This window comes from Dasypus novemcinctus, chromosome 12 (assembly GCF_030445035.2).
Source record: "Dasypus novemcinctus isolate mDasNov1 chromosome 12, mDasNov1.1.hap2, whole genome shotgun sequence".
Taxonomy (NCBI): domain Eukaryota; kingdom Metazoa; phylum Chordata; class Mammalia; order Cingulata; family Dasypodidae; genus Dasypus; species Dasypus novemcinctus.
Genome location: NC_080684.1, coordinates 33,070,111 through 33,084,467, shown reverse-complemented (window position 1 = coordinate 33,084,467; position 14,357 = coordinate 33,070,111). Strand labels below are relative to the sequence as shown.

The 14,357-nt window shown below is 54.0% G+C and overlaps 1 protein-coding gene across 2 annotated transcripts; it reads right to left on the bottom strand.

Annotated features, from left to right (window-relative positions):
* Positions 1-244: 244 nt before the first annotated feature.
* ITGB7 (integrin subunit beta 7) lies at positions 245-14,205 on the bottom strand. Of its 2 annotated transcripts, XM_058308145.2 has the most exons (16): positions 12,864-12,891; positions 11,907-11,991; positions 8,913-9,116; positions 7,359-7,560; positions 7,095-7,265; positions 6,138-6,379; positions 5,616-5,774; positions 5,237-5,332; positions 5,020-5,109; positions 3,107-3,253; positions 2,625-2,818; positions 2,105-2,328; positions 1,650-1,869; positions 1,293-1,501; positions 830-990; positions 245-565 (listed from the first exon to the last, which is right to left on the bottom strand). In XM_058308145.2, exons 3-16 carry the CDS (start codon positions 9,111-9,113, stop codon positions 485-487), a joined length of 2,397 nt encoding a protein of 798 aa, XP_058164128.1. In that variant the 5' UTR covers positions 9,114-9,116; positions 11,907-11,991; positions 12,864-12,891; the 3' UTR covers positions 245-484. The 2 variants fall into 2 exon arrangements, with proteins under 2 accessions (XP_058164128.1, XP_058164127.1); XM_058308144.2 differs by lacking the exon at positions 11,907-11,991 and having other exon boundaries at positions 12,864-14,205.
* Positions 14,206-14,357: the final 152 nt, after the last annotated feature.

Below are 14,357 nucleotides of genomic sequence, written 5' to 3'. Positions count from 1 at the left end.
GCAGTGTGTGGTCTGTAGCCTCTACGTTGGGATCACCTGAGAAGTGAACTCACTGGGCCATCCCAGTCCTGAGAAATCAGAACCCTGTTTCCTAGAGGCTGCATCATGATTCTAACTGCTTAGTCAAGTTTGAGAATGTCTTTGTGCCCTCAGGTGGCTAAAGGTGGAATGAACAGCTTGCCTGAGGCCTAGGCCAAAAAGCCTGCTTTGGCCTTGGTGGGGTAAAGCAAAACGACACCTGTGGTTTGTGGTGAGATTCTTTATTTCTGGCTTGGGTGGGAGGAACCCCCACTCCTCATGAGGTAGGAAAGCAAGGTCGCCCCAAGAGGCAGCCCAATTGGGTATCCCTCTGAACATGTAAGGTGGTGGCCACTTCTTTGCAGTAGATAGTCCCCTCCCAGGCTGCCGCCTGACAGACTCCAGTCCCCACACCATTCCCATCCTTCCCCCAGAGAGAGCTCCGAGGTGAGTGCCCCTCCCTCCTTCAGAGAAGGGGATCCTCTGCCGCTTGAAAGCGGGGATTGATGGTGGTTGTGATGGCACTCTTGTAGAGAGGATTGTTGAGCTGAGGAAAGAAGTTGGAAATTATATATATATAAAGACCCCAAGATTACTCTTTCCCTTTATCTAGCCCTAAGAGGCCAACCTAGAAATTGGGCAGGGCCCTAGTAGTTGATGGAAGTTTGCAGAGGAGGGACAAACCAAGGTGAACATGACTTAGGTGGAAGGAGTCGAGCTGGGTGTGGGATGGGCAAGCAGAAAACAAGAAGGATCCAGCTATGGGAAAGCAAGTAAAACCCAGCCCAGTGGGATAGAGGCAGAATCTCACCTGCTTCCAGTTGAGGTGCCGCTGCTCCTTCTCAAAGCGATTGTATTCCCGGCGGTCATAGATTTCCACTGAGAGCCGGTAAGCCAGGACCAGCCCCAATCCTATGGCCACGATGCCCCCAAAACAGCTGAGCACAATGGTCTGGGTGTGGTCTACTCCCTCTACAAGGGAGAAACGACAGGCTTTTGAGGGATGGAGCGTAGGAACAGGTGTTGCCCACACTAGCCCCACCTAACCTCCCCAAACCCTGCCTGACACAGCAAAAGGAATTCAGCAGGACCCAAGGTTATCCTCAGTTCCCAGGGCCTCAGTCTTGTCCTCTTGGCCCATTACCTCTGCCTTTGCCCTGTGATTCACGGTTCTGCTTCAACCCTCGGCCCCCCCATCTCTGAAGATCAGAGGCCCTTCCCATCAGACTTCAAGTGCTCCACTTGATATGCCCATGGCATCCATGTCCACTTACTCTCGTGGGGCCTCACTCTCAGCATGACCGAATTGTCAGCCTCAACCTCCACCAGAAAAAAGAAGAGCTGGTTGTCCAGGGTCCTTTCTTTGCACCAGCTGTCATCCAGGATGGGGTCCAAAGCCAGGGTCACGTTGGCATGAGCACAAGCCACGCTGCAGTTGGTGGCCAGGGGACCAGTCCTGAAGGCTCTACACTCTGCACAGTCCCTGCCCAGCAGACCCCAATAAGTTAACAGCTGGGCAGTTGTCACCCACTGGTCCTTGCCCACACATGCAGGGAAGAGAGCAGGCAGGCACGAGTGGCTTAGCTCACTGCCCTGTGCCCTGGCTCCCAAAATGGAGGTTTAAGGCTCACCTGTGTCTCTCACATGGTGTCTTGCATCCTGGGCACTGATCACACAGGGCACCATAGTAGCCATCCTCGCACTGGCAGCGGTTACATTTGCAGTGTCCGTGTCCACTGCAGAACCCACCCTTAGGACTGATACAGCTGAGCACGTCCTCGCTGCACTCACAGGCTCTGCCCGAACGGTTGGCGTGACAGTGACACACTCCACATTGGCAGCGGCCAAAGCCTGGGGCAGAACCATGTACAAGGTGACAACCATGTTCCCAACAGACAACAGGACATCACAGGCTGCCTAGAGCTGACAGTGCCCTACACAGGCCCGTGCAGTCAGTCCTTCCCAAGTGTGCCAGACACATCCTCCAGCGCTCTGATACTTGCCCTTAGTGCCACGATGCTCCCAGAGCCTAAGTACCCTTGGGGGAGCCTCTGGCCCCACCCTACTCTCAAAGCACTCCAGGTACCTCCACAGAGGATGCCCTCATGTCGTTCACAGCTGGCATCATCACACTCGCACAGACGCCCGGAGCTCTGTCCATTGCAGCTGCAGCGTCCGCACTGGCACTGTCCCTTCCCACTGCACAGGGGTCCTGTCCCGTTGGGGGCCCGGCAGCCAGACTCCAGATCCGGGGAGGACAGCTCCTCCTCAGAACACTCACAGAGTCGGCCCAGACGGCCAGGAGCACAGCTGGGAGAGAGGGGACAAAAAAGGTAGGTCAGAGAGCTGTGACCAGGGCCTGACCTGTCTTTCCCAATCCAAGTTCCTGGAAAAGTTGGAGAGAGTGGCTGAAGCGATGCTGGAGTACAACCGAGCACCAAGGGGTAGAAGAGCACGGGCAGTTCTGGTTTAGGGGGTTGTCGGGGCATGTCTGGGGAGCTTCAGGGGATGAAGCTGAGGGTGGAGTCTTGGGATGTGGGAGGATGGAAGGCAGAGGAGGTCATCTGTGGGAACCAGATGGGTGAAGGGAGGCAGGCGGCCCTCACGTGCACACTCCGCATTGCAGGTGCCCCTGGCCGCCGCTGCAGTGGGGAGCCTGGGGCTGGCTGTCCTTGCAATTACAATCGCACACTGTATGCAACTCCACAGTCAGCTCCTCTGAGAAACCAAGGGCCCGGAACCTCAGGAGATGGGGCTCTGAGAGGCAGTCAGTGGCTTGAAGAGTAACCCAGAAGTTCACCTGAGGACAGCGTGGGCAGAAGGGAGACAAGATTGCACACACCCGAACACCGGGCCCACTGATCATCCAGAACACTCATTAAGGAGTAGAGTCATGCTAACACCTGCCTCCTAGAAACATGCTTGGGGGAGCCACTCATTAAATCCCCCCAGAAAGGATGGACTACCCTGCGCTTTTGCTTTGTTCTCTGTGCCTGCTCCCCATCTCTTCCTGCCTACTTCAATTTCCCAGGCTTATCCAGCCTTCAATCCTATTTCTTTCCTAATGCCTATCCTGGCCAGCTCTCACCGTCTGGTTGATTCGGACATGACTGCACTGGCCCCGGGCCCCAGTCTCAAATGACGTCTCCTTGGGACCTCCACACTGCGACTCGTAAGAGATGTGGACCCCAGCAGGGGGTGAAGAGTGCTCAAGTGTCACAGTGGATGACAGGCTCTGTGGGAAGAGAGGGAATGAGTAACCACGAGAAGGCAGGACTCCAAGCTCACTTTCTGCCTTCCCAGCCACTCCAAATTCTGTCAGAACCCTGTCCGCTGCTGTTCCTGAGGCTCCCTCCATTCTACCCAGTCAGAAGGCATTTCTGGAGCAAAGACCTGTGCAGAAAGAACTTTGAATGGGATGCACGGGAATCTGGAGGCCTCTAAAACAGCGTTTCCTTTTTTTTTTTTTAAGACTTATTTATTTATTCCTCCCCCCTCCCTCCAATGTCTGTGTCCACTCGCTGTGTGTTCTTCTTTGTCTGCTTGTATTCTCATTAGGCAGCTCTGGGAACAGATCCTGGGACCTTCTGGAGTGGGAGAGAGGTAGTCATTCTCTTGCGCCACCTCAGCTCCCTGGACTGCTGTGTCTCTTATTGTCTCTCCTCTGTGTCTATTTTTGTTGCATCATCTTGCTGCGTCAGCTCTCCATGTGGGCCAGCACTCCTGCGCGGGGCAGCACTCCGCGTGGGCCAGCTTGCCTTCACCAGGAGGCCCTAGGTATCAAACCATGGACCTCCTATAGGGTAGATGGGAGCCCAATTGTTTGAGGCATATCCACTTCCCTAAAACAACATTTCAATGCAGTGAGGACCTGCTGAGAGTCAGGAGCTGGCCGGGCACTATAAATGTGCAGTGTCCCCAAATGAGGACACATAACCTGTGTGTATACACGTGCACACATGGTCTAAAGGGCAGATTCTTTATATTGGGTTTGTCCTGAGAAACTTGATACTGTCTACAATTTTTTTTGCTATGGGCTAAGGACAGAATCTTTGTCAGCAAGTAGCTTACACTCTAATTACGAAGATAAGTCCTAAACCCAAGAAACAAGAATTTTTATAGTTCCTTCCACCATCAGGGAAGCAGATGTGGCTCCAGCAATTAGGCACCTGCCTATCACACGGGGGAGGTCCTGGGTTTGGTTCCCAGTGCCTCCTAAAGATGAGCAAGACAGCAAGCTGACACAACAAGATGACACAATGAGGAAACACAACAACAGACACAACAAGCAGGGAGCAGATGTGGCTCAAGTGATTGGGCACCTCCCTCTCACATGGGAGGTCCTGGGTTCAGTTCCCAGGGCCTCTTTAAAAAAAAAGAAGACAAGCAGACAGCAAGCTCAAACAATGAGGGGGAGATGTGGAAATAAATAAAATAAATCTTTAAAAAATTCTATGGTCCCTGAGAAGAATATCCCTGGATTGTTTCTAAGCTTAGTGAAAGCAGGTTCCATCCAGATCTCACATTCTTTGTACACAGACTGGCGACTAACGCCAGCCCCTTCATTTGTTATCTGGGTGACCTTGGGCAAGTCCCTTAGCCTCCTTGTGTCTATTTCCTCATCTGTAAAATAAGGATGATAATAGCTACTGAGCAGGGGTTTGGTGGGGTTAAATGAGATGGCAAGAAGTATGTGTACTTTGGACCGTGCTCAGGCTGAAATAAAGCCTCAATGCACGTTAGTTTCCTTCCTTGTCCAGATCAGGACCACAAGCTGGGCTTGTGTCAGACTCTTTAGATTTACCATCAGATGACCGAGTGAGTGGACAGACTAATAATGACGGCCACTGTGCAAACCGAAAGTAGGAGCTGTGGGGTGTTAGATTAAAAAAAGATCATTCCCTCCTGGTCTGCCACCTCCCACCCAAGCCCGGGGCCCCCTTCCACCTTTCCCCAGTGCCCACCGTCACTGCTCTCCACCCCCTCCCTCTAGCCCCTCACATTATAAGCGTCCATGATGAGCTGCACCACATTGCTTGAGTCCTCACTCAGCTCCCCCACTGCAGACTTAGGAATCAGCTTACTCAGCTCCTGGGTGACGAGAAGGTAAGGGAAAATGGTGGGTCACAGCTCTAGGGAGATGGGCTCTGGAGAGTCTGGGACAGGGGCACGTCAGAGGGAGAATGGGTCTTCTATAAAAAGGCTGGGAGGTTCTCACCTGGTAGACGGGCAGGGTGGTACTGGTGACAGCAAAGATAGGCTGGATGTTTGCTGCAGAGAGGACCTGGGCTACCTGACCCACGGAGGGGTAGTCCTAGGGTGGGAGGAGGACAAGGTGAGCACCACAGATCCCCCAAACACGCAAGATGTCCTCAGTCCAGGGAATCCGGGAACCACCAACCTGAGCAACCCTGGAGACTTGGCCAGGAGTAGGGGTGTGGGGAGGGGAGGGGGGAGTGGGGCACAGGCTTCCTGTCTGAGCAGCTGGGGGGACACAGCAGAGTAGGCACTGGTGAGGAATGAGAGGCTGGGGGCGAGGTCCTGGGAGGAGAGGTGCGGCTGGGACGGGGAGGGGTGGGCTGAGGACAGCGACTCACAAACTCTGGGCTGCGGCTGTACAGGCCATTGCTGTCCAGGTGGCAGTGCCCGTCGCTGGGCATGAAAATGCCGCCTAACTTCCCGTCCCCAGCGGTGTGGAAGGTGTCATCTGAGGTGAACACCAGCAGCCGGGACACGTTTCTCCAGCCAATCTGCTCCTGGAGTGGGGTGGGGGCTAGGCTTTGACCTGGGCATGGCCCTTGAGCCACTCTGGCCAATTCGAGGAGCCAAGACTTGGCCAGGCTCGTTCTGAGTCAGTTTTGTCCTTCCCCCTGCCTCCAGCTCCCTGCTTCTCCCTGCTTTCCCCCAGCCTCTCAAACAGGGCTGCTGTCAGCTCCCCCGTGAGTTAGATAAACATGCCTCTTCCTCCAACACTTTACTGAAACCTACCAAGAGATATAAACTAAATATGCAAATTGACTACGACTACGCTATGAAATGAATGGCACCTACACAACCGCGAGTGGCAGGCCTGACCCCAGGCCTTCCTTCAGGCTCAGATCCCCACCCGACCTGCTCACCCGGCAGAGGGCAGCCTGCAGGATAGCGTCAAAGCCACCTTCAGGTGAGTCCAGGTTGCCGGACACACTCTGACGCCCCACCTCCTGCTCGAAGGCCTCGGCGTCAGCGGTCAGGGACAGCACGTGGTGAAAGCTGAAGGGCGGCTGGCAGCGCTCCAGCCGGGTGGGGCAGGGGTGGCGCAGCTTGGAGGGCACGGTGCTCACGAAGGGCAGCACCGTTTTGTCCACGAAAGAGCCAAAGCCTGGGAAGGGGGGGAGACAAGAAGGCTGTGCCAGAAGTCACTGGGCAGCGGGTTGGAGGGGCCACTCCTGAAGACTCAGAAAGGAGCTCATGGGAAGTGGGGGGTGGGAGGGGAAGGTGGCCATAGAGCAGCGGCTGAGAGAGGATGCTCCCAGAGAGCAGGTGCCGAATACACGGCAGGGGTAAAGCAGTAGGTGCAGGGGTGACAGGTGAGGACATTAAGGGGAGGGCACGACAGGGCCAGGCAGGGCTTCTTGAAGGCTGAAGAAGGTGGGCGTGTAGGAGACAGGAGCCAACTGTGGCCGGGGATGGGGATCTTAAACAGAGGAGCCGTGAGCACAGAATGTCAGCCAGGGACAGTGGCATCGAGGTCTTGGCCAGGACGCCCTTGGCGGAGGCAGTGGCAGCAGGTTGTACCCAGGCTGGTAGGTCCAGGGCAGCTGTCTGACTGAAGTTTCTCCGAGCCTCAGTTACCCCTCCTATAAAATGAGGGAAGGGACTGGGCAGTCTCTTAAGTCTTCTCCAGCTCTGACCTCGAAGATGGGCACCTAGGGGAGAGATGTCAGGTGCCTGTGGCCTGGCCAGGTCTGTTAAGAACCGGAAGAGGGCAGTTTGGGGCTCTTGCACGTCCAGGTCGTTGTCAGAGGCTAAGGCAGTGGCTGAAGTCAGGTCAGAGGCAAGGGCTGGCAGGGTGGGGGGGGCAGCGCTCCACTCACCGATGCGCACCGAATGGGTGACGCGCTGCAGCTGGGCCAGCAGTTTGCGCCCGAGCTGGCGCACGCGCTCCAGGTCGTCCTTCATGGAGTAGCTCAAGTCCATGAGGTAGTACAGGTCCACCGGGTAGCCCTCGGCACGGCGGAAGCGGACCCGGAGCCGCTGGGGCTCCCCTAAGGGGGGGGGGGAGGGCGGGCCGAGGTCAGGCGGCGCGTTCCGATCCCAGCCCAGACCCCGGTGCCGAGACCCCACCGGCCCCAACTCACCGGGCCGCAGGGTGACCCGCACCCGCTGCGGCGCCAGCTGGGTGGCCCCGTCGCCGAGGACGCCCTGGCTGAGCGGCTGGTCCTGCAGCACCTCCTTCCGGCCGCGGGGCTCCTCCAGCTCCCCCGGGGGGCAGCCCCGGGCCAGCAGCTCCTCTCGCCGGGCGCAGCGCCGCGACTCCGCCTCCCCCAACGCCGTGAAGTTCTGCGCGGCAGGAGGCGCGTCGTGAGCCCCACGACGAGACCCTCCCCCTGGCTCTCAAACCATCCTTTAATCCCGGGCACCCCTAATTCCTCCTTCTCAATCGACGCCCTGTGCCCCTCTCATTCCCGTTTCCTCCAGAGCTACCCTTGATCCCTTGTCCTTTCCCCCTTGGCCGAGCCCCACTTCCTATAGCGCCCTTGTCCCCTACCCTTATCTTGATTCCCCCTTTCCCTACTCACCCAACCTTCCCCTCCCCCTAGGGCCACAGACTTCCTGTTGAGCTCTCAGGGGACTCGCTACTGCTACCACAAACAAAAGGGGGAGACTCGCCTCCTAGTCCAATCTCCCTGCATGCTCAGGTCAAAACGGGCAGGGGTTTGGGCTAAGACCCACAGTTCCTGGGGAAGCGGAAGGATAGGAACAGAACCGGAGCCCCTCCTACCACCTAGTGTGTCTGGCACCCCTGACACTGACTGGGCAGCCACAGGGGAAGGAAATGGTTAATGCGGCTTCTCAGCTGGCCCAGGTGCCAACCTCTGGTCTGGGGATTAGAGGAGTCAAGACACAGACCTGACTGTCCCAAGAGCCCCATCTCCCCACCCCCAGCCTGGCACCTCTGCCTCTAGCAGCCCTGAGTCTACCCTCCCGGATGCTCGCTTTGTCTTTCTCCTGGGCCTGCTTGGTCTCTGCAACACTGTCTCCTGGAGCTTGCTCTCATCTCTTATCTCAGTGCCTACCCTGATCTAACTCTCCATAATCCTGGAAGCAGGGCAGTTTTGGGCAAAAACAAAAAACAGCCTTGTTTGACCAGCCAGGGAGACCCTTCTCCCTAACAGCTTTCTCAGCCACTCACTCTTTACTCAAGTGACTCAAGAGTGTCCCTCCACCACCACCCAGGGCCTCAAACCGCCCCTGCCTCCTGACCCAATCACAGGCTGCTAAACAACCAGAAACAGACACCCTCTCCCCCGAACAGATTCAGAAGCTCAGTCACACCCTTTCTCACATGTGTTCATGCACAACAGGTCCCTCTGATTAAATTACCTACACACAAACATGAATTCCCACAAGCCCATACTTCCTCCAGATTTATTTCCATAAGCCCTCTCCATATTTCACAAATACACAGACATAATTGCACATACAAAGAGTCCTTGCATGCGTGTGGATGTGCATCCCTGCATGCTCACAACTCAGGAGTCCTATGTGCACAAAATTGGTCACACCCTGGACTGCAGAGGGCACCCAGGAAACCACACCCACACAATCAACGCACAGGGGCCTTGTTCACACCTCCAACCAGGCCGCACACACACATGCACACGGTTCGAAGCCCATAAGTCCAACTTTACCAGTTGCTTGCACCATGCACAGCTGGGATGTGAGCGGATGCACTGCTGGCAAGAGAGTGCTGGCTGGCAGGACCCCAGCAGGGACAGGTCAGGATCCCCCTGGTCTGTGGTCTCCCCTGGGGATGGGATCTTGGTGTCCAATTGACTCTCGCCCCTGCTCAGGGCCAACAGGAACCCAAGGACCATTGACAAAGCCACCATGGCCTGTAATAGAGTGTAAAGGGGGATACGTGGGTCCTTAGGGTGGACCCCAAGCTCTCAGTCCTCTCAACTTAGCCTGTGGTTGTCACTCTCAAAACCCCACCTCAACTCCTTATCTTCCCTCATAGTTTCACTTCCCCCTGTGGATTCAGCAGTTTCTTCAAGATGACGGTAAGGGGCAGGTACCAGGCTGGGTCCCGGCCTCAGAGAAGACCTGCCCCTCCTGTGTACAGACTTCACAAGTCGAGGATGGCCAAATGGCCTAACCAAGGGCCTGGGGACTGGGCTGGGAGGCACTGAGGGCTGTCCACAGGTGTCTTCCCAGGATGCCAACCTGTTCTAGAGGGGAACCACACGGGAAACGGACCGGGTGCCAGCCCTGCCTCAGTCACTCCCTGGCTGTGCACCAACAATTTCTTTCTGGGCCTTAGTCTCCCCACCTGTAAAGTGAGGGAGTTGAATAAATCATCTGACAGCTCTTGCAGCTTTCACATTCTCACATTCTAAACAAGGGAAGAGAGTCAAGGATTCTTATAAATATGGGAAAAGTTCTGGCTGAAACAGAGGAGAAAATGTGCAAAAGTAGGGAAGGCTAGCTCTACTTGATTGACCTGGTAACAAGAGGAATGAGGATTAGACCACAAGAATAACTTTCTAAAGGTCTGGGATAAGGGAGGAAGGCAAGCCAGGGCTGGCAAAATTTTCTTTCCTGGACTTTGCACAAAGGGGTCTATATTGGAGAAAGAGTCTGGAAGCAGGGTAATTCCTGGAATGACTTCTGGGATAACCTAGGGAAGACCAAGCATACTTGAGACTTTTTCTTTTAATTTATGAATTAAATTTTTGAATAATCCATTCCTACGGTTCAAAAAGCAAAAACTTAAAAAAGATAAACAGGGGAAGCAGATGTGGCTCAAGCAATTGGGCTCCTGCCTACCACATAGGAGGTCTGTGGTTTGATTCCTGGTGAGTCCTAAAGAAGATAGCGAGCTGGCACTATGAGCAGGCAGGGCAAGCTGATGCAACAAGAGACACAAGAAAAACATAACGGGAGACTCAACGAAGAAGGGAACAGAGAGGTTCCCAGTGCTTCCTAAAGAGGATGAGCTGGATGGTGAGATGACACAAAGGAAGGTGCGGTGAGCCGATGCAACAAGATGATGCAACAAGAGACACAAGAGGAAAAACATAACGAGAAACACAACAAAGCACGGAACTGAGGCGCTTAAGCAATTAGGTGCCTCCGTCCCACATCAGAGGTTCCAACTTCAGCTCCCAGTGCCTCCTAAAGAAACAAAGAAGACGAACAGACACAGCAAGTGCAAACAAGAGGGTGGGGAGAGATACATAAAACACATCTAAAAAAGAACGAAGATATACAGTTATTGGGACAACTGAAAAATGGAATATGGACTGTATGCTTTATATCAATGTTAAAATTCTTGAGCTTGATGGCTCTAATATGGTTACATATGTGAATATCCTTGTTCTTTAGGAAATATACCCAGAAGTGTTAACTGTTACAGGAGTATGATATACACAGCCTACTCTCAAATATTTAGATAATAGACAGAGGAAGGAAGGAAGGGGGGGCGGGAGGAAGGGAGGTCACCAAGTGCTAAAGTTGGTAAATCTGGGTGTCTGGGTGAGAGGCTATATTGGAATTCTATGTATTGTTTTTATATTATTTTTACAACTTCCCTGTAAGTTTGAAGTTATTTCAAAATAAAAAGTTTTTTTTAAGTAAATATTAGAAGGGGAAAAAAATTAATAAGATATATGGTGAGAAGCTCCCACTCTATCCCCTTCACCCAGTTTCCACACCTACCTCAAATAACCACTGTTACTCGTTTCTTAGGAATCTTTCCAGAGATTGCTTTATGCACATACAAACTAAATACATATCCTTTTCAAATGGTAGAATACTTTATATACAGTTCTGCACCTTACTTTTTTCCTTTTAACAACTTTTCTTGGAGATTTTTCTACCCGAGAAAGAACTTCTTTGTTCATTTTTGCAGTTTTCTATTGCATGGATATAGCACATCATAATTACTCAGTACTTTAATGATGGACATTCAAGTTGTTTCTAATTTTTCACTATCAAAAACAATGCCACAACAAAAACTCAAATTCCATATTTATTACACGTGTGCAAGTGTGCAAGTCAATAGTGGGATAAATCCCTGGAAGAAGATTTGCAAGGCCAATAGAAATTTATCATTTGTAATATTGACGTGTATTGCCAACAGGGCCTCCCAGAGGTTTGTATCAGTTTGCATTTCCATCAGCAGTGTGTGAGAAAGGCCATCCAGCATCCGCAGCCTTCTCAGCCTGGGCTTACACTCAGATTCAGCCACGGCCTGGAGCATGGGAAAGGGGTGGGGTGCCAACCCGGGGCACGGGCCGTTCTGCTCCCCACCACCTGTGACTCCAGGGGCAGTGAGTAATGGCGCCGCCACCCCTCTGTGGGAGGCCCAGCCAGGGCTCAGTCTCAGTGTAACCTCAGCCCTGCTAGTTCTGCACACTGTGGTCGAGGAGGCTGGGAGATGCTGTAGCACAAAACCTAATTTTGACTCATTTCTCATAGGAGGGGCCCCTGTAGCCACACTGGTTCCCCAAAATGGAGCAAACCCAGAGCCCCAAGCGCCCCACTCATCTCCCCTAAAGGGGGCCCTGGGAACCCTGGGACATCCTCCCCTATCCCTTTCTTCAGATCTATCCCCTTCCCAGGAACGTGTACCCTGTCACTTGCCTGCTCTCAGTGTGTCTCCCTAGCCCCTTCCTACTTACACTTTTGATTATACATCTCTCTGCTTTTCTCTTCTCAACCTCTTCACATTTCTTTGTTTTACTTCCTTTTTCCTGCTGATCCTAACTGTAGAATTAGATTACGATTAGCCTGAGAATCTTCTAATTCAACCGAACCCTGTTTTTACAAATGGAAGCCTAAAGCCCAGAGTGATTAAGTGGTTTGCCTGAGGTGGTGCAATGAATTGGAGATAGATCAAAGATTGAGAGGTCAGGCGTCTGCCTTGTTTGCTGCTTTCCTCCTCGCCAGCCCAGGAAGCAGCCCCAGGAAAGTTGTGTCTTCTTCCACTAGCCCCAGGGGCCCCACCCAGTCCCCTTTCTCTTTCCTTGAGGATTGTCTTCTGGGTCCCTTCTCTCTCCATTGTGGTCATCCAGTTTTCCAGACTCAGGTCTGACTCCCAGATAAGCCTTACTGTCCCCTCAGCTGCTGAGCGCCTCTTCCCACCCCATCCAGACTTCCCAAGTTAAGCAGAACCCTCTGCGGCCACTCAGAGAGTCACCAGGAGAAGACACCCCTGAGCTATTGGGCCCCAGGCTCCCAGGCGTGTGGAGTCTGGAGGGAAGTCTGAGCCAGAGCCGACGCAGCAGGGAACGTGGCTGGGGAGTGACCTAGGGAGAGCCCAGCCTTAGCACAGTCCTTGGCACACAGCAGGCGCTCAAAGGATAGCCTCAGGCACCCACCCCCACCTCCTTTCCCTCCCTCCCAGCCCACTCCTGGGAAATTGCTGCAGGAGATGAGGCACGAGGTGGGGAGGGGTGACTTGTGAAACAGGAGGAGGAGGGGACAGGGACCTCAGGAATGCAGAAAGTAGTTCGGAGCCCTTCTCCCATCTAGGCAGGACCCTGGGTGTCTGCAGGTCAGAGCTCTCTTCCCAGGAAGTTGGGAAGGTGGGGCCTGGGCCCTGAAGGAGGCAGGGGGGTTGGTGCCCTGGTACTTACAGGTGCGCGCAGACAGCCCTTCCTCCGGCGGCAGCGGCAGCCTTTGTGTACCGATCTGCATAATCTGGCTGGGAGGCTGCGGAGGAGGAAGTGACACACCCGGGGTGGGGGAGACTTGGGGGTGGTGGGGGCGAATGACCTAGGAGAAGGTGGGGCAGATGGGTCAAGGGAATGCCTGAAATCCGGATCTGGAAGACGGAAGCTCATCATCGGCTGAGTACCTCTCACATGCTGGGCAAACCACGATGTTGTAGATAATCCTGGCAATCACCTCAGGAAATAGTGTGTCGTGTGTCCCCCCCCGCCCCCCAACCTGACGTAGAGATCGAGACTTAGAGGTAAGAAGTAAAGAACTTTGCCCAAGGTCACAGAACCACTAAGTGACTGGTCTGGGCTCAGTGCAGGTCTGCCTGCCTCCATATAGATGATCTCTGCTTCCTCACGCAGAAACGTGATGGGAAGGAAGAAATGCTATGGAGGCAGTGAGTACACCGAGGCAGGGAGAGTGGAGACTGATGATGACTTTGGAAAGGCAGTGCCCATTGTACCCTAGCGGTGCTTCATTACACGGGCTCTAGAGCCCAAGTCTTTGGGGCTGAGGTCCCATCTCTACCACTTACTAGTTTTGGAACCTCAGGCAAGTCATTTCACTCTTCCTCTGGCTGTTTCTCATTTGTCAAGGGGGCTCAGAGATAGGATTGTTGTGAGAATTAAGATGACTTCAGAGCCATTGCTCAGAACAGTACCCAGCACGTACTTAGGGCTCAATAAGAGAATCCCTAGAGATGAGAAGTAACAGAGAGGAGAAGTGGAGCGGCTTTGAGGAATTCAAGGGCCAAGCAGCTGGGAAGTTGGACAGAGGGGCACAGGGCCAGGCTCAGAGATGAGATTGGGTGGGCAAGGGGTCCAGAGGAGAGTGGAGCCTGGGAAAGGACGAAGAGGCCAGATGAGGAGCTGGGAGAAGCAGAAAGGGCTGGGGAACAAACAGGCAGTTGGAGCAAGGATGAAGACTGCAGGAAGAAGCGCTGGTGGAAAATGTTAATGTGATTCACCACCCCTCCAAGACTGCCTGGCAGACAGACAGAGGTCTGTGGTCACAGGTCAGTCTTCTCCAAGAGAAGGAGCACTCCCTGCCAGCTCCCGGTTGCAGCCACCGCACCTAGCTTTTTCTCTTCGTTGGTGCTCACTGGATGCCCCAGGGATCGCAGCAGCTGGGAGGAGCCAACTGGGGAGAAGGGGCTTCTTCTCGGGGTGGGCTTGGGCCACTAGGGTGGTGGGCCAGGACTGTGCCACCCTTCCCCCACAGTGGGTTACCATGGCAATGACCTCTCCTTCCCTTCAGGCCCTGCGGTTTCCTCTGCAGCTTCTTTCACTTTCTTCTTCTGCTTTTCCCTTACTCTGCTCTCTGCCCCTCCCCATCCCCTACACCCTCAACCCCTTTCCCGTCTGCACAGGTCTTCGGTGAAGACAGCCAGGGACCAGGTAAGCAAGGCA

What these genes read in the sequence shown, in the direction of transcription:
- ITGB7 (XM_058308144.2), bottom strand. Translation starts at nt 13,073, where the DNA reads ATGATGAGCTTCCGTCTTCCAGATCCGGATTTCAGGCATTCCCTTGAC. An exon ending in TGCAGGCTGCCCTCTGCCGG is followed by an intron (nt 5,775 to 6,137) that starts GTGAGCAGGTCG and finishes ACCCCACTCCAG; the next exon opens with GAGCAGATTGGCTGGAGAAA. An exon ending in TGAGGGCATCCTCTGTGGAG is followed by an intron (nt 1,870 to 2,104) that starts GTACCTGGAGTG and finishes GTTCTGCCCCAG; the next exon opens with GCTTTGGCCGCTGCCAATGT.